This window comes from Lonchura striata, chromosome 26, assembly GCF_050655825.1.
Source record: "Lonchura striata isolate lonStrDom1 chromosome 26, ASM5065582v1, whole genome shotgun sequence".
Taxonomy (NCBI): Eukaryota; Metazoa; Chordata; class Aves; order Passeriformes; family Estrildidae; genus Lonchura; species Lonchura striata.
Genome location: NC_140728.1, coordinates 1,023,380 through 1,044,953, shown reverse-complemented (window position 1 = coordinate 1,044,953; position 21,574 = coordinate 1,023,380). Strand labels below are relative to the sequence as shown.

The 21,574-nt window shown below is 42.8% G+C and overlaps 2 protein-coding genes across 6 annotated transcripts in view; one reads left to right on the top strand and one right to left on the bottom strand.

Moving 5' to 3' along the window:
- ST7L (suppression of tumorigenicity 7 like) overlaps positions 1–10,739 on the bottom strand; it is a 26,186-nt gene extending 15,447 nt beyond the window's left edge. For 2 of the 5 annotated variants that reach the window (XM_021539504.3, XM_077789093.2), the window contains exons 1-10: positions 9,534–9,763; positions 8,158–8,240; positions 7,156–7,315; positions 6,595–6,649; positions 5,954–6,069; positions 4,008–4,086; positions 3,049–3,203; positions 2,864–2,961; positions 2,335–2,449; positions 542–614 (exon numbers count right to left, since the gene is read on the bottom strand). In XM_021539504.3, coding sequence (XP_021395179.1) covers positions 542–614; positions 2,335–2,449; positions 2,864–2,961; positions 3,049–3,203; positions 4,008–4,086; positions 5,954–6,069; positions 6,595–6,649; positions 7,156–7,315; positions 8,158–8,240; positions 9,534–9,738 — 1,139 coding nt within the window. In that variant the 5' untranslated portion in view covers positions 9,739–9,763. Of the gene's footprint in view, positions 1–541; positions 615–2,334; positions 2,450–2,863; positions 2,962–3,048; positions 3,204–4,007; positions 4,087–5,953; positions 6,070–6,594; positions 6,650–7,155; positions 7,316–8,157; positions 8,241–9,533; positions 9,764–9,816; positions 10,001–10,174 lie in introns of those variants that run through there. The other 3 variants (XM_085561043.1, XM_085561041.1, XM_085561042.1) reach the window with 3 other exon arrangements.
- On the top strand, positions 10,288–21,574 carry CAPZA1 (capping actin protein of muscle Z-line subunit alpha 1). Its single transcript, XM_021539505.3, has 10 exons — positions 10,288–10,340; positions 14,491–14,554; positions 14,797–14,848; positions 15,639–15,702; positions 17,013–17,219; positions 17,608–17,687; positions 18,108–18,186; positions 18,685–18,756; positions 19,924–19,986; positions 20,579–21,574. Exons 1-10 carry the CDS (start codon positions 10,302–10,304, stop codon positions 20,717–20,719), a joined length of 861 nt encoding a protein of 286 aa, XP_021395180.1. The 5' UTR covers positions 10,288–10,301; the 3' UTR covers positions 20,720–21,574.

The following is a 21,574-nucleotide window of genomic DNA, read 5'->3' as shown; positions in this document are numbered from 1 at the left end:
TCTTCACTGTTACCCACACCCATATGACACATGAAAATTCATGCTGATCCTGACTTTCAGCTCCCTGTTACAGCATCACCTGCTGGGAGGTGGAGCTGGGCTCAGACCACGGTGAAATGCCAGCATCAACTACAAAAATGTCCTGCACCCACCCCAAAAAAACAAATCCCAGGCAAAACACTGAAAACAGAATTTACACAAAAGCACTTGGTCAATACACTGGCTTGTGAAAAATATCCTCCCCTGTACTAACGTTATGGATGCTTAAAAGTAGTTTTAAATCGTATTATACACACAAATATATATATATATATTTTTTTTTAATACATTCAACTTGCTCTTAGAAATGCAATTGCTACATAATTAGGAATAACCAGGACTGTAAAAAAGACTAAAAAAATTAAATTATCCTTTAATTGAAGCAAAGATTTCTCTACAGATTAGAAGTAATTTTAAAACATAAAGGATCTAGACCTTTTTCCTTCATATTTTACATGAGAACCCAAGATATTGCATTGTTTTCACACATGTCCTTGCTTACCTTTCTGAAACAGCTCTGGCTTTTAGCAGAGCTGCTGTGTAACATATTGCTGCTGATTTGGGAAGACTGATATCTGTGATAAAATAAAATAATTAAGCTGTAAGATTCTAAGGCAATACAAACATTTTAAGCCCACATCCTTTGAGTATGGGAGACAATTAATTTAACATCTGGAACATTTCAGCTGTGATTAGAAACTTTGAATTTCTTTTTTCTGACAGTCACCAGTCAGTCTCAGATTGAAAACTCAAGGTTTTATTTAGGTGATAGTCACCTTTTGTTTCTAAATGTACCAACACACCAAAACTGAATCCAAAGAGAAATGTGCATATAAATACACTTAAGAACAGAATGTATTTCCTGTATTAAGCACAAAGATTTAAAGTAAGCTACTGATCTTCACTTAATTTTGCAACTCAATATTAACACAGTTTTGTACAATACTGAGAGACTGATCAGAAGCTGACCACAAAAATTACATTACAGACAGGTAGATGAATTTTAACAAAAATGCAATTTCCGTTCTTCTGCAGTTCCGTGGGGAAAAATTGTATTAGTTGAAGCTTTGTAGCATAACTGAAGCCAAGTTTGAGCTGACAATTACAGATTGGAAGGTTAGCACTCCACAGTGCAAGTTTACGTTAAAAGCAGACGAAGTCTGGGGTCTAATTCCCAACTACCACGTTGTGTATAGTCAGATGGTTCTTGCTTTTTTTTGTAAATCCCGTCCTGGGCCTGTCCATCACTTGCTACAAGTCTGGCTGTTGTGTCAAGCCAAACACAGGGGTGCTGCAGGGAGTTTGAAGTTTGTACTCATTTTTCCAGATGCTCAGAAAAAAATCAGCAATGCTTTCCTAAGAAAGTGTCACAATTCCTGGTGTTAACAGAAAGAAGCACTTGGCAAAATGTAAATGGTTTTCATAAATTAAAAAGAATCCACCCAGAAGAGGATCAAGGAATGGGAGCAGGGTGCTAGGCTGGCCATGTAAAAGTGGCAGTGGATCTGGGCAAAAATATCATTCATACCTTTGATTCCCTGAGGCAATAAAGAATTGACATAAGAGAGAACTCCACAACTTCTGACAAAACTGTCATAAAATACTGCTATGTCCCTCCATTCCAAAGATGATTTAAGGCCCTACTTTGACAGCAACTTTTTGTATAGTCATGAATTGAGCACTATCCAGGTGGCAAAACTGAGAGTAATAAGTATATACTTTATTAACCTTTATTTAGAGTTACACAATATCCAAAACCTAGTAATTGAGACAGGCAGTGAAAGCAAGCGACACCATTTGATACACACCACTGATCTCTGGCAGCAGCATGCTTGCACACCACTAATCTCTGACAAACCACCTCAGTATTACAGAAGCACAAGACCAAGCCTGGAAGATGACAAAAAGGAAAACTACCTTTTCCAGCTTATTCACATCAGTTACTTACAGGGCTATGTGCTGGCTGAAAAAGGCTGATGAATTTAGGCATATCCAGGGATGTAGAAGAGATTAATTAAAATAATCCTTGAATTGAAGCAAGGATCTCTTTACAGATTAGCAGTAACTTAGAACACAGAAAGTAATTCATATGCAATTTAGTTTGCCCAAATTTGACCTCAGCAGTCAAAAGAACTTGACCTGCACTCCACAAGCACCTATTTGTTAGTGATGAAGGGAATCTGCTCACCTTGCTGAGGTCATGGGTAGACTCCTGCCTGTGGACATACATCCCTCACCCACCTCACTTACACTCTTATTCAAAAACACGCACATTTTCCACCAGGCATCACTTACCATCATACTTGGCTAAAACTGCCTGGACATCTGCATAAGCCTGTAACTCCAGAAGGGCCTCTAGGAGGTTTTCATGGATATTCAGCATACTGAGAAGTGGAAACTCTTTCATCAACTGCAAATCAGTAAAGAGAAATAAATTACATATAGAAATGCAGTTGAATCACTGATATACTTAATAGAAATCAGTAAAATAATCTAGGGCTTTTTAATGTTCTGTTGTCTCAGAGTGTTAGAAACTGGCAGGGAAGCAGCATGAAAAGAAATGCATCATTTCATAAAATCACAGAATGGTTTGGGTTGGAAGCAATCACAGCTCACCTCATTCCAACCCCCTGCCACAGCAGAAGGGCAGGGACATCTCCTACTAGACCAGGTTACACAAAGCCCCATTCAATCATGTGCAAATTCATGGGAAAAGAATTCAATTAGATTAATTATGATGCCTAAAACTGAACTTAAAACCATCACTTAGGAAAATGTGATTGCAAACAGTTGTTACCTCATTTTTTTTTTTACTTTTACTTACATCTCTCATCATTTTTACTGCTTCTCGTATTCTTCCAAGTTTCCTGGCACACATAGCTAGTCTCCTTTTCACATACACCAACACATTGGTGTCTCTTCCTGATTACAAAGACAAAAAAATATTAGTCTATCAGTCTCAATCCTTACCTCTCCTAATTATAATCTTATGTGATTCAAAGTCCTTACTCAGCTGTGCTTCATGCTGGGGGCTCTGGGAATGGCAGTTCTGAGATTTTCTGTAGATCATTTCTCCTGCTTTCAGAGCCTGTTTGAAATATTTCTCAGCATCCACAATAGTTGTTGCTTCTTCTTCAGCCAAGAGGACATATGCAGTAGCACAACTGAAATAAAGAGAAAACCTACTAGTTATCCTGAGAGATGAAGTTTAGTATTTTTATTAAGTGACAGAACTGTTAGAAATGGGCAAGATTCACTTATGTTTAAGATGTAAGCATTGACAGTATTAAAATTCCAAAATACTGACGAGTTCAAAGGGGGAGTGACAGGAAAAAAGAAATCTTTTCCATTTTGCAGAAAAAAATCACACATACATTTCCCATTTGGAGCAAAAGCAAAGGAAAATATGTTAAAGCAAGTTAAATTTTCTCCTTGAAACTGTAAAAATGGTCTGTAATTGTCTGGAAAGGTTTTTCTTTGTTTGGTTTGCTTTTTAAAAACCAAGGGGTTTTGAAACACTTTACACAAAAATAACAAGACAACATAGCAGAGCAGATCACAGCTATAGGTGAAATTCTTTGGTTTATGCTACAGAGTATTTTTAACTCCATTACAAGAGTGACATCTGTGAATTCCAAATACAGTTCTACCGTGATACCATCTCTGAAATACATGATCTTATAGTCTATTAAGACCATTCCATGCCTGAACATAATTTCTCATTTGTTATTGCCACTAACACAGCAATTTAAGAAAAAAAGCTGCACAAAAGATGTTTTTAGTAGAACAGTTCAATATTTCAGGGCAATCTACAGCCCCATGTGCAATTCCCAGTCCGTAGAATCCCCCTTAAACACTCAGAACTTTGCTGTAAGTGAATTACTAGATGAAGAAACTGATAGTGTGCTCAGTATCCTTCCACTTAATCCTTCACACTAGAAATACAGCAACTGAACTTACAAACTTACTCATTGTTCAACTCTAGAGCTTGATATGCTGCTTTAATCCGGGCTTGCGGGTTCCTCTCTCGCCATGCTTTCTGCATAACTGTAGAAAAACCAGGGGAAGGCTGGTGAGGGCCATGGACACCTGTGAAAGCCTGGGAACCAGAGGAGGCAACACTGGCTGCTTGGAGCCAGCTCTAATCAACATTCCCTTCCAGTCTGAAAATTCCTGTTTGCTGTACGATTGTTATAAGGAAGAACAAACAAGTGTTTTCATTTCAGCCTGTTGCTACCACAAGCATCAAAACCTTGCAACAGCTTTATTACACCCCAAATATAGTTTAAGAAAGCAACACCACCAGGAAGATTCCTCACTGCCCATTTCAGAACTCCTACACAGAGCACAGAAACAGCTTACATAACCAGGCAGGTGTACAATTTCTAAAATGCTACAGATTTTTGGAAACATTTCCCAAGAGTTGTTGAAAGCTTGGCAGGAGCAATTGTTAAACACAGATTCTTCCATAGACCTGCAAAGAACTTTCATTTAAGCTTTCAAACAGAACTTCAAAGAAAACAGTGATGGAGTAAGTGGTGTCTTGCACAGGTAGAGTTTTTTACTGAAATATTAAGTTGGCCAGAGCAGCTGTGGCTGCCCCTGGATGTGTCCAAGGCCAGGCTGGACACTGGGGCTCGGAGTACCCTGGGATAGCGGAAGGTGTCCCTATCCACGGGGTGGAGGTGGATGAGCTTTAAGGTCCCTTCCAACCCAAAACATTCTGGGATTCTGTTCCATGATTATTTTTAGACAACTGTCAGATCATAAGGGGTTAACAATTTCTTTTAAAATTTACAAAGCACATTTGAGTGGCATCACAAGGCAAAACCAATTCAAGATATACATTTATCAGCTTATTAGAAAGTGTTCTAGGGAACAAGTAAAAAGGGTGAAATCTATTCAAAAATACCCTTTGAACTACAACTTGAATTCAAAATTATTTCCATGCAGTGACTCTAAACCATTCCCCACCATGCTTCCATTTGGGAAAACTGGAAAACACAAACTGAAAACCAACTTCTAGGAAAACAACACATTCAGAGCTGCCATTTTCTATGCAGGATTATTAACTTTCACACTAAAAACCAGTTCTGAAGGAACTCCAAAACCTTACATTCGTGGAGTTCTATATCTGGCCTATCTCAAGGACGATAAGAAAACTGAAGAATCTATACATGTTTCTTTTGGAACAAAACCTCCTGCTGTCCAGTAAGAATAACGTGGAAAAATATTTGAGTTTTCTTTCGGAAACAAAATATTAGTCTTGGCTCAGCAAGCGAGACAATTCACTCCCTTTTTTGAAATAAAAACACATCTTTCATATCAAACATGTCACAGCCAGCTGACAAGGAACACCTCTGGAATGTGACAATTTGAGAATAATTCACACCCACACTGACAATAACCAGGTAAAGAACATTTTCTGCACTAAACATGTGGAACACAAGGAAAAAATATCTGGAGACTGCACTACTCATCACTAAGGTTTAAATGGGACCACGTTTTGGCTGTTGAGAATATAATCCAGGTTTGCAATATTGTGTTAATTATTTAAAATGTGTGAGAACTTAAAAAATATCAGGACTCTGACAACACTGAAGTTGTAAAGAATGCACAACATAAAACAACATCTTTCCACTAAATTTCACTAAACACTAAATTTCAGGGGGCTGGGAGCAGCCTGGTCTACTGGAAGGTGCCCTTGCCCATGGCAGGGGGTGGAACTGGATGGGCTTTAAGGTCCCTCCCAACCCAAACCACTCTCTGATCCTCTACATCTATTAAACCTCTTTAGTAGTTGAGAAAGGTGACATAAAATATTTGACATGGTAACTTGCACTACTTTCAAGTTCACTCAAAGCACATGCTTGGCCCTGTCCAACACTTCCACACCTTACACAGACACCAGTACCTGTGTCTGAAGGCCGAAGGGCATCCGTGTCACATGTGAAAAAGGTCTGATGATCCTGAGCAGACAAATTCATGTCATAGTAAGTCAGAGGCTCCTTCCCAGTCACCCACATGTACCTAAAACAACAGATTTCAGTAAGAGGCATTCCTAGTAATTAGTAGTGCTGATATCAAGGCGGTATCTGATGTGCCCAGTGCAAAAAATCTGCAATAAAAGACTAAAGCTGCTAATACGAAGTTTCAAGTACTACTGTTCAATAATCTGTGAAGTTCTAAACAATTTGGGAACTGGCTTCCTAGAAAGCAGTTTTCTCATGAATTAACACTAGGAGACTTACAATATAGTTTAATAAAAGAGAATTTAGATTGAGAATCACTGTCTCAACCTCTGAATAAAGCTTTTTTTCCCCTACTTTACTCTCAAAAAGCCCTGATGTTACAGTAATATTTTTGTTCTTAACATTGAAACTGCCAAAGCTTGGCTTGGTGCCTTTTAAACACAGGATTGGGATCAATCACCCCTATAATCTTGCAGGTCTCCAGCTGTCTCCTGACATTACCAGTGCAAGCTCTGTGAAGAAGTCAGATGCATGCCCCCGATTAAATTTAAAAATATGCAGTGAAAAGCAAGATAATTAATACCTGCTATACTCTGCCCCTCTGAAAAGATTGAGAGGATTTCGCCACACTTTGCACTCTGAGGAATAACAAAATAAAAGTATTTTTTAAATTAAAAGCATGGGAAATATTACCTTACACTAAAATGCAGTAATGCAAAAGCAGTTGTGTTTTCAAAAGCTGCTTTAATTTTATTATTATGCAATCATCATCTTCATAAACTTCTACTATTCCATAAATATTTTTGCTCCCCAACATTGCTGAGGTACAAAAGCACAGGGCAGGAAGATTAAGCAATGTATATACACTCATGCAATATTTATCTTGCACATATTTAGAACAGTAAATAACTAAAGTTACTGAAACGGTTTTAGCTAAACATGTAACATTTTCTAAATCATATCATTAACAATGAATGGTTTAGAACAAAAAAACCTTTTTATTTAGTTTATTTTTACCACTACTAACAAAACATTTTGTAAGATGTAGGCTTTGTCCATTTTTTACAAGCACTAATGCAGAGCCAAAGCCATTAAAAGGCACCTCAAAGCTTAAGGAAAGCTGCTGGGACACATCAGGAATCACCTGGCATGTTCTGCCTGCTGGTGTCATTCTCCCCCGCCGAGAAAGCTGCTGGGGCTGGGGGGCTGCTCTCTGCACCCCCAATGAGGGGCCTCAAGTGGCTCACAGAAACCTGCTCAATGAACGATGTGCCGTATTTGCGGAAATGCCACCACTCAAACACCTGTCACAGGAGAAAAAAGCACCAGAAAGTTCCTCAGGTGACACCCTCCCAGCAAACACAAGGGAGGAAGAGTGTTCACAGCGAGTGCATTCCCTTGCAAATGATCAGGGATGGAACTTATCTCCACACAGAGTAACACTAATAATCTAGTTTGGCTTGGCTTGTCATGCAGGATCACTCACAGAACGTGAAAGTGACTGGGAAAAAAACAGCAAAATTTTTGTCAAATGTTATGTTCCTCCCTCTCAAAGTCACTAAGGTAACTCAAGAACCCTGTCAGAAGTACCTGTATAGGGAAACTGTGAACAGAGTAAAAAAAACATTACGTAGTTTTTTCATTTCACAAAAATACTCTAAAAGAATAAAGGATAAAATGGTCCATTAAACTGAGATGTCCTGCTAACCACAAAGAGAGAGGCTAACAAAGACACAAAGCTAAGTTAACAGCAATGAAAGTCACTTAGCAGAAATTCTGGGCCAAAAATATTACCATCTCTTTTTGAAGTTATTTAAAATACTGGCTTATCACAAGCTCTCAAGGACTACACCACACTGTCAGCCCTGGACCAAGCTGGATCCTGTGCTCTCCCCTCTCTGGTGACCAGTGACAGACCCCAGGGGAGCCAGCCAGGGGAGCTAAACCATTCCAGCATTCCTTCTCAGACTCATACAGTCCCAACAAACAACACACACAGCAAAAGAGTTGCAACAATACATCAGAGAAGTTCCTTCCCAGAACAAAGGCACCCTCTAGAGTCTGATATCCATTCCCTTTACCCCTCATAAAGTCATCTGAGAGGTGCTAAAATGGTTTAAGAAAAAGAAAGAAGTTGACTACTTACAAATATCAGTCCAGATATAAAAGATGAAGTTACTGTAAGGGCAAAGTAGAATTTTGGAGTCAAAGTGCTTAAGAACACAGTCACTGTTAAGAGAAACAAAATGAAATACTTAGTAAGTAGAATTGAAAAAGATAAATAGCTTGTCTATTAAAGAATGCCAATTATCATGCAAATACATAGTACACTATAGCCCTAGTAGCTTTATAATGCTACACTGTTAGGGGAATCCTCACCACGTATTATCTTGTTTGTATCTACCTGCGACAGCCAATTTTTATATCCCACTAAAAAAACAATCACTGCACATTTCTAGACAAAGCGTATTATGGTTTCATCCATACAATGGCTGGTGAACCACAAGCCAATTTAATATATTATTTCACTTTAAGGCAGAATCATCTATTCTGATGTAAATTTGTATTCAGTGCTAACATACGTACTCCACAGAGCTCTCCCTCCTGCTATGGAGCGCACAGTGCAGAGAATGCAATTATCTAGTGGTGCTCTGCCCATGGCTTGGACTCGAACTGCACATCACCTGGCACCAGTGCAGGGACAGCAGCGGCCAGGGCAGGGCTGCAGGTGCAGCTGACAGAGCCCAGGCGGGAGCACGCAGCAGCACTGGGACAGCGTGTTGGCTACTTCCAGCTGCCCCAGCACTGCCCGGTCCCCGGCCGTGTCCCTAACCGCGGGGTTAGGTGACAAGCTCAGTGTGCCACCGAGTGAAGGGGGGATGCACAACCTGCCCACAGGCACGGCTGGGACAGACTCACAGAATCAGAATATGGATTACTCTGGAAAAGACCATACCGAGTCCAACCTGTGACCAATGCCCATGATACCAAGAAGACCAGAGCACCGAGTGCCAGGTCCAGCTGCTCCCTGGGTACCACGATGGGTGGGGACTCTACCGCCTCCCTGGGCAGCCTATTCCAAAGCCCGACCACCCCTTTCATGAAGAAATTCCCCGATATCCAACAAGAACGTCCCCTGGCACAGCCGGAGGTTTGCCCTGTCCTGTTCCCTGGAGCAGAGCCCGACCCCCCCGGCTGTCCCCTCCCTTCAGTTGTGCAGAGCCACAAGGTCGCCCTGAGCCGCCTTTGCTCCAGGCTGAGCCCCTTCCCAGCTCCCTCAGGAGTTCTCCAGCCCCTTCCCAGCTCCCTCAGCCGTTCCTGCTGCCCCAAACCCGTCTCTTTCTCTGGACAGACTCCAGCCCCGCGGCGTTCCTCCGGAAAGGGTCGCAGACGGGACACAGCCGTGTCCTGCCCCGGTGCCGCCGGATTCCCGGGACAGCCCGGACACAGCTCGGGACGGCCGGGCCGAGCCTGCCCCGGCCCCACGGGCAGGGTCCACCTCCCCCGCCGCGCCGCCCTCACCGGCCGCCAGCCCGTCCCGGAGGCGCAGCGGCACCCGCAGCACCGCGTACAGGAGCCCGAGCCCGGCGGCCGCGGCCAGCAGCCCGCGGGCCCAGGGCGTCGCAGCCCGCCGCCGCAGCTGCTCCCAGCGCCGGAACGCCGAGGCCGCCCCGGGGCACGGCGGCCCCCGGCCGCTGCCGCCGCTGCCGCCGCTGCCCTCCGCCATCACCGCCGGCCGGGCACGCCGGGACGGGGCGGGACACGCATCGGGGCGGGGCTCCGCCGGCGCGGGCAGCCCGCTCACCGGCCCCATCGCTGCCGCTCCAGGGACAAGCGCGGAGGTAGCGCTCGTCCTCCACACCGCACCGGGAGCCCCGGAGGCCCCGGGGCTCCGCCAGCGCCGTGTTCCCGGCAGCGAAAAGCCTGCCCGTTCCTGTTATGGTGGCAGCACGGCGTCTGCCCTCAGATAACATGTCGGCGGCCGCGCTTCCGGTTACGGCACCCGGCCGTCTCAGCCCACCGGGCACACCGGGACGAGCAGGGCGGGGCTCCTGTGGGCAGCCTGTTCGTCGAGTCCATCACCGCTGCTCCCACACGATGAGCGGGAGCCCAAGCGGCTCTGGAAGACGGCGGCCCTGCCAGCCGGTACGGCGAGAACCCACCCGTTTCTACGATGGCGGCCACGCGGCGTCTGCCCGCAGTTAAGATGGCGCCAGCAGCGCGTACCGCCTGCCTGCCGGCCGGCGTTCCCGGCATGCGCCGCGCGGGGCCGGGCACACAGCTGCCAAGATGGCGGACCTGGAGGAGCGGGTGTCGGACGAGGAGAAGGTAAAGGAAGGGCTGGCCGCCTCCGCTGCGGGCCTGCGCCGCTGTCCCCGGGGAGGCAGTGGGTACGGAGTGCGGGCAAGCTGGCCTGGTGCCGATGTGCCGGCCTGCGAGTGCCTCGGGGCGGGCGGGCTCCCGAGACCACCGGGCCGCCGCCACCCGGCTGAAGGACCGGCCGTTCCTTACCAGCGCAGCACTGTGCCTCCCGATGCCCTCCTTGCCTCCCGATGCCCTCCTTGCCTCCCGATGCCCTCCTTGCCTCCCGATGCCCTCCTTGCCTCCCGATGTCCTTCTTGCCTCGGTGCAGCCGATGCGGCTTGGCCACTCATTGTGCATGAAAATGGACTCAGTCTCAACCTAAAGCAGAGGAGGTTTAGGCTGGACATCAGGAGGAGCTTCTTAACAGAAAGGGCGATTAGCCATTGGAAGGGGCTGCCCAGGGAGGTGCTGGAATCCCCATCCCTGGTCAGGGTCAAGGAAGGACTGGATGTGACGCCTAGTGCCCTGGTTGTGTTGACAAGGTGGGAGTCAGTCACAGCTGGATCGCTTGGTGATCTTGAAGGTCTTTCCCAACTAAAATGATTTTGTGAAAATGTATTTTCTGCGCTGCTTTTCCCAAATCAGCAAAGGAACCAGTGTGTCTGTAAGGTGCTTTGCAACCTCTTCACTTCCTAAGCACCCTCTGAGCGTGTTGTTGCGTTTTCTGCCCACCCCAGCTGCTGCCAGGAACTTTGATGCAGATCCTGAGAATTATACTGGACGGAAAGGACTAAGGTGGAGCAAATAGAGCCGTAATTAGTTTAGGAAAGGGGGAAATGGGCAGTTTGTTCGTTTTGTGTTGGAATGTGGAAAAGTTGCATACTGCAGGTTCTCTTCTAGGTAGTATACTGTTGCTTACACATAGTAGTTTAAAAATGCACTGTTACTCTTCCTTACACATAGAAGTGTTACACTTAGTGTGTGCTTTGCCTCTTAATATTCTGGAGGAGTTGTTCAGGCTCGTGGATCTTCAAGGATCCTACAAGTCCAGCGTTTGCTTTCATTTTTCCCTCAAACTGTGTTTTCAGCTCCATTTCAGTGAAATTATTTGTGAAACAAGCAGGGTTTTAGAGGTGCAATTCACCTATTAGTCAGTATTTTAGGTGATGTTGTCTGAAGTAAGTATTCCAGAGCAGAATTGATATGGCCTTTAGAACATTCAATTTCAAGTAACTCCACGCCCCACACAGGCAGAGAAGGATAACCTTAAAGGAGGATCTGAAAGAGAAACATGCAGCAAAGACTTACTCTAGTATGTGACTATTCAGATGAGTCTAGAACTTTATATATGTTATTTTTTTAAGTTTGAGTTTACCAGTACTTTACAGTAAAGCAAAAAGCCCAAATATGTCAACTGAGCAACAAAATTAAATCCTTCTGTCCTCCAAGCTTCACTGTTTTATTCTCTTTGGGCGTGTTTTAGGTAAGAGATTAATTTCTCAGACAGGTTGGGAGAGCTGGGGGTGTCCAGTCCAGAGAAGAGAAAGCTCCAGGGAGACTTTAGATCCCCTTCCAGCCCCTAAAGGGACTCAGGAGAGCTGGGAGGGACTTGGGACAAGGCCTGCAGTGACAGGACGGGGGGCATGGCTTGCCACTGCCAGAGGGCAGGGCTGGATGGGATTTTGGGCAGGAATCGTTCCCTGGCAGGGTGGGCAGCCCTGGCACAGAGCAGCTGTGGCTGCCCCTGGATCCCTGGAAGTGCCCAAGGCCAGGTTGGACAGGGCTGGGAGCACCTGGGACAGTGGAAAGTGTCCCTGCCATGGTAGGGGGGCGCTGGGTGAGCTTTGAGGTCCCTTCCAACCCAACCAGTCTGGGATTCTGTGATTTTCTCTGAAATCTCCCGTTTTGCTCAAGTTTATTCTGCTGCTGTTTTGCTGGTTTAAGCTAACGGCCGAGCAGCCTCCCTTCCCCTCAGACGCTTTCCCCATTTTAGAAGCAGGAAGTCGATGCTGCAGAGCTGAAGTGACACCTGAAATGGCCCCGGGGGCCAGGAAATGGGGCAGGTTGCAGAAAGTCCTATTTTGGTGTTTCTGCAGAGGAGCATCCTGACACCGCCCTCCAAGCAACCAGCTCTGAAAACCAGCAACCATCCAAGTGCTTGACATTGCAAATTAATTGCTCCCCAGCCTGTTTCCTGCACCCCTGATTTCAATAGTTTGACTGAAATGTTTTGTATTTTATTGCTCTGTGAGAGGCAGGGCAAGGGATAATTATCCAAATGAACAGTTTCCACTTGCAGTTTTGTTCAGAACTGGCTTTGTAATAACATTTGATTGAAGTGCAGAGGCCTTTCTGTGTGGACTTAATTTTGTTCATCCTTCCAAGTGAGAGAACTTGTGGAAGATTGTAAAAATCTCTCACTAAACACTTGGTTTTTTTTTCTGTTTGGTTGTTTTTCCCATAAGGATTTCCTTATGAGAATCCATTGATCTAAACTTCAGCCTACTAGAACAGTGTCCCCTTTTGCAAGGGTTTCATGTTCCACAGCCACATCATCATTGCATAAATTTATACGGTATTAAATTTTATAGAATTTTAGAGGCTTTTCTGCCATATGTTGAAGCACCTTATAAAAGAGAATCTGTTCATCCGGGGAGTTAATTTGCAGGACATCCCAGCATTAGTAGTAGATACTTGAGAGAGCTTTAGCACAGTGATGTTCTGTGCTGTGCTCACAGTTGTATTTGCTCAGAAAAGCACATCATGTCCCTTCAGAAACCTTCCAGCCTTCTGGGGCAGACTCTGAGCAAAGTCCACTGAGGACATAGAGCTGCAGGGTCTCTCTGAACTACTGCCAGCTCCCTTCATCACCATCCAAATTTCTGACAGTGAAATTCAACAATATTGTGGCAGCAATCTGTCCTAATTACAGCTCTTTAAATAGGGAAAGTTTTCAAAGAGTTTAAGAGCTCCATTTTTAGAATTGCTATATACTTACCAACCTCAAACCAGAAGATTAAGAGAAAATGGTTTTATGTCCTGCGTCATATCAATTACACAAGATACTGTCTTTTTAATGTTTTCTTTGTATTGCTTAATTTCTTCAGGCACAAATAATGTATATCTATTTTTCAAAATCATTGCTAATTTGGAAGACAGTCTGTTTTTATCTGAAGCTCAATCCAGTTAAGGCAGAGTTGTTACTTGATCCTGTTGGAATAAGGCAATTACCTTTTGTTTAGAAAAGTGTTTATTTCTTTTTGTGGCTTGCTTTAAATAATTATGTGACAAACAATACAATTAAATTAATTAATTAAAACAGGGAAGACTCTTGAGAGAACTGAGTTATTTCCAGCTCTGGTGATAACTCAGGTGAAGCCGTTACATATGTATACACAGTTCTTTGTTTTGCTGCTCAAAATGAAAAGTAGAAAGTAATCAGAGTTGTAATGAGCAATTCTACAGTCAATTTCAATAAATTTCTTGTTAGACCAGAGAGGCTCATTGGTCAGCTTTGTTAGCTGGAAATGTCAGCTGTCAGAGGAAATGGGACGTTTTTGTTATTCTAAGGGAGAAGTTTAATTTTGTGACATTTCCTTTTTCATTTCTTCCAAGATCTCTCTATTCCATTTGGTCTTGTAAAAGCCATAAAAAATTTTATAATGAAAACCATAAACTCTTACCAATTCCAACAGAACCAATATCTGGACCACCTAAATTCTAACAGTGCAAGACATGTATATTGGATTTCGGAGCACATTGCAGTTTTATTACACTTTTAGAAGAGACGGGGCTGTTCTTTTCCAGATTCAGAGTTTCTGGACATTGAGAGTTGGCTTTTTCAGTTATTGATGCCTTCATCATGACAGTTCCATGTGCCTTCATAGAAACCCAGAATGGTTTGGGTTGAAAGGGACCTTGAAGATCAACCAGTTCCACCCCTTGCCATGGGCAAGGATGCTTTCCACTAGACCAGGTTGCTCCAAGCGCTGTCCAGCCTTGCTTTGAACAGTCTTACAAGACTATTTCTACCTTGACAATGCTTGCCTAGATTTCTCCCTAAAATCTGCCACCTTTTGTCACTTTAGAGTTGGTTTTGTTGATGAATGACTTCAATATGTATGAACTCAGTAAGTTATCTTTTGTCTTTAATTACTTTTCTGCTTCATTGTAGGTGCGTATAGCTGCAAAATTCATCACTCATGCACCCCCTGGAGAGTTCAATGAAGTATTCAATGGTAAGCAATTAAGGGAAAAATGATCTGTGGTGTTTTCTTCACATTTTATCTATTATAAAAATCTAAGGCTGTGTCACACCATACTTCTTTTAAGGGAAAGCATGCAGTCCTTCTGGACTACTTCTGCCTAATGAAATTATTTCATCTTTAATGTTTGCATTTGTACAGTTGAAAATACAGTGCATAAAGAGAAACATTTGATGAAAAAATCCAGTAACACACCTGAACCCTTTCTCCTCCAGATGTCCGGTTATTACTTAACAACGACAATCTTCTCAGGGAAGGAGCAGCACAGTAAGTACTAAGATGTCAAACACAAGTCAGATTTCCATCAGATACCCTTTTGTTTTCTTATAACCCATCATTCTGTGACAAAGAAAACCATTTGATGTATTCAGAGTCATCTTATGTAATGCCTTAGCCCAGCTAACACAATACATAATGAAAGGTGTGGATGATTTCTTTTTAAAGCCCTAAATTTGAATTTGTGCTGTGTAAAACTGACAGGAAGGCATTCGGCCAAAAAGTTTAACGCTGCAGCAGCAGAAATGTCTGATCATGTTGAATCATCTGATTTATAAAGTAAGTGAAGCCTGAAATACTGATTAATCCATAGCCTAAGTTTAGAAAAAGAACTGTCCTCAATAAAAAGTTTTCAAAATTTGTTGTTTACTTTCACATCTTCATCAGAAGGTGCTTAAAAATTACACATACAGGCTTTTGGATGATAAGATATATTTCAAGCTAGGTGACATGTCAGTCAGCAAGTTCGTTTACCTTGCTGCTGTCTAAATCGTAGGTGGGTGTTCCTGTTTTGCCTTGGCTTGCTCACATTTCCCCAGGCTATCTGCTGTTCTACTTTTGAACTCTATTTCCCTGGCCATCACTAAGCTAACCTGCTTTTAGACCTGGGGTTTATAGCTATCTATGGTAAAAGGTATTGGAAAATCTTTAACAGTGCTTGTGTGTATGTTTGCCCATGAAGCTGATGTTTGCTGTAATATAATCACACAGCGTACTTACCCTTGAGCCAGAATAAATGTGCATGTACAGCTAAAGTTCATGTTCCTTTGATCCTCAACAGTGCCTTTGCACAGTACAACATGGACCAGTTCACTCCGGTGAAGATAGAAGGGTACGACGATCAGGTGAGAGGAAACCTTGTACACTTGAGGTTTGTGTTACTGCACTGTGAAAAAGCAATAAAAATGTTTCAGCAGAATGCTGGCTCACAAGTCAACATCACCATCAGCTGACTCACTCATTCTCCTCACAAGGTACCACCCTCCTCCTTCCCCCACATATCACTATGACAAACTTTCTTCTGTAAGAACAAGACATAACCAAGGTATTTTCTTTTAAGTTCTGTGTTGTACTACTTAGTAAATCCAATTCATTGTTCCTTAAAGTTCCATGCTGAAGTCACTGGAATTTTACTTAAGAGTATGAGTGATTAAAGATTACTGTCTATTTAAAGCTCACTTACAAATCCTTATGTTGCTACTTGCCTACAGTTCCTACTGACAATTGATAATAGATTCTTAATAGTTGGTTTGGTTTATTTTCTGCAATTTTAATCCATTCCCAGCTACCCTAAAAAACTTTATCTTTGTTTATACTAAATAATTGATTTGGTGTAGTGATTATACCTAATATTATCCAGTCTATGCCAGCAAAACAAGTTATTTCAGGGGTTTTTAAATTTTTTTTTTAGAACAAACAGCAAGTTGTAGAGAAGCCAGAAAGCATCCTGACCATCTGCTCTGTTCTCTGAGCCAAGCTCTGACCCAGCTTTTCTAGTGTCCCAGATATGTTTATGGGAAATGGGAGGCATATATTAAGAGGGCTATTCATAGAAATAGCTTTGATGAGAAAGTTACAGTACAACCTGCAAAAAAAACCTAAAAACCCCACCCCAATAAAGTCAATATTTGGGAATCCAGAGAATTAAAGTGAAAAATTAAAAAAGAAGGGAATGTGCAATGCTGCTTTGGTGTCTGCTTTAGCTGGCGTATTTTAGAAGTAGTTACATCTATGTACCCTTCTTGCCCAGATGTAAAGCTATTACAAAACATGGAACATGGCAATAAGTGGTAGATTTTGGAGTAAAAGTCTCTCCTTTAGAACAGAGAAGGAAAACAGCTAAAATAACTTTAAAGGCAAAGCAACCTGCTTCTATTGTAAGGATACCCAATTTTAAGCCAAATATATACATTATTATACTTCAGCCTTTTCTGGGATAGAAGTCTAAGTGCAGTATTGCTGTGGAGAGCAGAGAGCTACCTTCAGCCTCACAACAACTACTAATTTAAATTATTACCGAAAAGTCTTGCTTTTCTTTGTGACCTTATAGCTCAATGAAAGAACCTATTGTAACACTGATATGCAAGTCAGGAAAAATGCAAAATAACATATCTATATCAGCCTAAATGTATCATAATTTTAACTTCTATTCCAGGTCTTAATCACAGAACATGGTGATCTGGGCAACGGCAGATTTTTAGACCCAAGGAACAAGCTTTCTTTTAAGTTTGATCACTTAAGGAAAGAAGCAAGTGATCCCCAGCCCGAGGACACAGAATCGGCATTAAAACAGTGGAGAGATGCCTGTGACAGTGCACTGAGAGCCTACGTCAAAGATCATTACCCCAATGGCTTCTGCACTGTTGAGTATCCGGCTTGTTGCCCTGAAAGTGTATAGCTCTGAGTCAGTCAGTCCCAGAGCAGCCTGCAGGGCAGAGCTGTTGGAGTTCTCCATCCTCACTAGCATTTTGGCTAACTTTGGAATGACGAGTTCCAAAGAGGGTGCAACTGTCTTGGTATGCACGCAGAGGTAAAGATGAATTAGACCTTTTCCATAGGCATGACTGCCAAGCACCTTCACACCCATCCATAATAAAATGCCTGCCAGGGGAGGTGTTGGACAATGTAACTTGTGGTGCATGTTCCCAGTGAGGTACCACCACAGCAGCCTGTACCCTGCTGCCAAGAATAAAGATTAAGAATGGCATTCCTTAGCTCTTGGGCCTTTTTAACTCTTTTTCTAAATACAGGTTTATGGTAAATCTATAGATGGACAGCAGACAATTATTGCCTGTATTGAGAGCCACCAGTTTCAGCCCAAAAACTTCTGGTAAGACTATTTCAACACAGTGTGTTTTCTTCCTTTGCCTGGTTCCTCAAACCAACCCATCCTCTAGCTCTGACACGGTCTGAAGGACAGGGAGTTTTGGGCTTCCCAAGTTCTTTTCCTTCTGTAGTCTGTTTTCCTTGCAGCCCCCTTGGCACTTAGCAAAACTCTTCCTGTGACCTCTCCAGAGGAAAGGCATTAGCAGAGCTAATATAGCTAGATACTCTTTTACATCTCTGGAGCTTTTTTGTACCAAATATAGTCAGCTAGGCTGCAGAAATTTAGCTCCATGCCATCTAAAGCACTAAATCCCATGTAGTATTGCTGATAAGACAACATCAGAAAAAACTTGGTTGTTAATTTTGTTCTTTTTGCTGTTAGAGCTTCTTGGAAATAGCTTTTTCATGCTTTGATTGCTTTTAGGAATGGGCGTTGGAGATCAGAATGGAAGTTTACCATCACACCACCAACAGCTCAAGTGGCTGCAGTGCTCAAAATCCAGGTGAGTTATTTATTTTTCCTGGCAGTAACAGGAGAAGCTGCATTGTGCTTCTCTTACACAAATGCATTTGGCTCAGAATGAGATGCTGAAATGCACTAGAGATGAACTTCTCAAGTCAGGATGTTATTAAACTAAACAATTCAAGAAAGTAATTCTTAAATCTAGTATTTCAGGAATAGTCTCAGATCTGGCCTGTAGTTTATTATATAGCATTACCCTATAGGCCTCCACTTTGCTTCACTTTATAGGACTAAAACCTCTACCTTGAGTCTTTTATAATTGCTCTTACCTCAGCTCTAGGTATTTACTAATTAACATAATCTTGAACAGTCTTGACAAAGAATGAAACCTTTTAGAAAATCCATCCTGCTATTAGTCTCTGTGTAAGCAGAGAACACTGGCACAATGATCTGTTGCACCATTTTAGTAGCATTTGGGGGTTCAGGAATTCTGGAGTGAGTGGTCATAATAAAACCTGCAATCTGTCTTTTTGTCCAGGTCCATTACTATGAAGATGGCAACGTCCAGCTGGTTAGTCACAAAGACATTCAGGACTCTGTACAGGTGTCAGTAAGTATGCTAAAAAATCTACATGATAAGCAACTGTTTGCATTCCTTTAACAGCTCATGAAGCATGCACTGCTATGACTGCATTCTCTTGATTTTAAAGTAATTTTAGAGTGAACAGTCAATATTGTGTTTAGAGTCAGGTAGGAATTCCAGATTCACAATTGCTTAAAATTCAGTCATATTAGAAAGTCTCTATTGGAAAGCTTCTCTTGGAAGCTAGGGTTAAAAAGGACAGAATATGCTTTTCTATTTTGCACAAGGGAAAGAAACAGTAAGTGTTGGGGAAAATGAAATAGGAAAGCCTTATAAATATGACTGCCTGGCAAAAGATTTAGAAAATACAGAGATTGAGATGGTAACAAGTTTTGAGATACCAAACCTTAGTTACCAAACAACTAGAAAACAATAGTACAGCCAGGATGAAGGCAATCCCCCCTTCTGCTTGAACAATGCCCTTACCTAGAGGTAGGTCCAAGGGTCAGATGAACTGTTGGATCTCACCCCAATGTGTGGCTCATCCCACACCTGTAACCCTCCCCTGAAGCATCAGGAGTCTGTGACCCCATTGGCCTAAGTCTTGTTCCAGCCCACCTTGAACCCCCTGACAAGGAGTCCCTGAGGAGCCAGACACTCTCTTGGAACTTCTGTTCTCTTGGAATTGCCCCTCTCCTGGAACATCCTCTCCCTCTTGGGATCCTCTCTTATCTCCCCCTACCCCTTGCCTCTCCCTTCCCCCACTCCCTAGGGTCTGCCACAGGTCACATCTGGTGACTCCAAGCAGGGCCTCTCACCCTTTCTAATAAACCAGATATTCTAAGAGCAGCCTTCAGAGATCTCTCGTCTCCGTCCACCCAAACCGTCCTGGAGTCCAGCATCCTCACAAGTAAGAGAGATCTGCCAGTATGGTAGGGGACGCAGCAGCTGCAAAGTGACTCATTTTACATGAAGGTCCAGTTCCTTTTTGCTCACTAGGGTGCAGCTCTGTTCCAGTTTGGAATACAAGCTCTGGCCAGTATGTAGTAAGTGAAGGGAACCCAGACAGCCTCAAGGCACAAGCTGCTGATATTACCTACTTTATCTATACTTACCCTATCATTTGAGAAGAAATCTGTTGTGTAGCTTATGTAAATTGCTCTTAAACATGCAACTTTTTTTTTTCCTTTGCAGAGTGATGTCCAAACTGCTAAGGATTTTATTAAGATCATAGAAAATGCAGAGAACGAGTATCAGGTAAGATCAGTGGTAGTTAAATAGAACAGAATCGTATCAGTCTCCATTTGCAGTTAATGGAAAAATGGAAAACTGACCTCTAATTCTGTTCCTGGCTGAATCTGGTATTGCCTGTAAGAATTACTTAGAAAAGGACAGCAGTATTTGTTTAAAAAAATAGAGTTATAAAGCTGTAAAGTTATAAAGCTGTGTTGTAATTTGCTATCAGTTTTGCTGTATGGTTTTTTTAAAGGGTTACAAATGATACCTGGAACATGCATGGGAGGGGAGTGGGTGTGTCAATCTAGTTTCCTCTGTGACAGTTAAAAATTCTGAGGAGGAAACTTGTGCAACAGCTTTTACATTGTCCCAGCCTCTGTGCAAGGAGACTGGAAAGAGGTAAGTCAGTGAAAGACCTAAGGAGGTGCTGCTACAATACAGGAGAGGTGAATAGAAAGCCTTTGACTTGTATACACACTAATGACTGCATTATTAATTTAGTTAATCGTGTGCATTACACCTTACAGAAGGGAGTTTGTGGCTTTAACACACCAAGTTGAGCTTTCTCATAGTGTTTTATGTGTGCCCTAACCAAATCTGCTTGCCCTTGCAGACAGCAATCAGTGAAAATTACCAGACTATGTCAGACACCACCTTCAAAGCCTTACGCCGGCAGCTGCCCGTCACCCGCACCAAGATTGACTGGAACAAAATCCTCAGCTACAAGATTGGCAAAGAAATGCAGAATGCTTAATGCAGAAAGAAGGAGGTGTATGAAAAATTCATGTGCAAAAAAACAAATATGGTCCTATGCCAAGTAGATGGTTTTTAAACCAGAGAAGATTTTTTAGGGCTTTCAAAGTTAACAGGTTTTCTAGCCTGAAAGGGAACCGTGGAACAAATAGTTGTCTTTGTGTTTTGTGTTTCCTGCCACATAAACTTCCTGTTGTAGCTGCATTTAATAGGTCATTTAAATTCAGCCATTCATGGCTCAGAAATATAGCTGTTTTCAGTCACTGGCTGGAAAACTTCCTAGCTGGAAAAGCCCTATTATTACCCCACGAGAGGGTGCAGAGCGTTTCCTTCACCGGTATCCAGCACTCCAGGTATCCAGTAAGTCTGTTAAACCTGCCAAGAGCTCATGGCGCTGCAAGACAAAGTAAGTGCAAGACAGTGAGTTCTCGTGTGTTCTTATTCCCAGCCTCCACAAAGCAGATGCCTGCAGGCTTAGATTTTGCTGTAGAAAATGAGTTTACAGGATCCTTTACAGAATTCCCTACTGACCCAGCTCTTCCAGGGACGTAACTTTTTTTTAATCTGAAGATTTGAGCCATGTTCTCTAAAAGTGAACATCTTTCTTCTCCCCTCCCTCGTGTATGTACGGTTACCAGACATCTGCATTTTTACAGAACTGCAAGATAAGTCACTGCTGATTCACAAGGGCTGGATGGTGACTAAAAATGCAAATGTCTACAAAATAATAGGTATGTTGTGCTTTAATGCTTTGTGGCAGGTTCATAGATTTGTATCACAGGTGTATGGATGGATAGTGTACAAAATAAATAAACTTGCACCAAAGTGAAATTAAAAATCTTTTCCATTTGTCTCA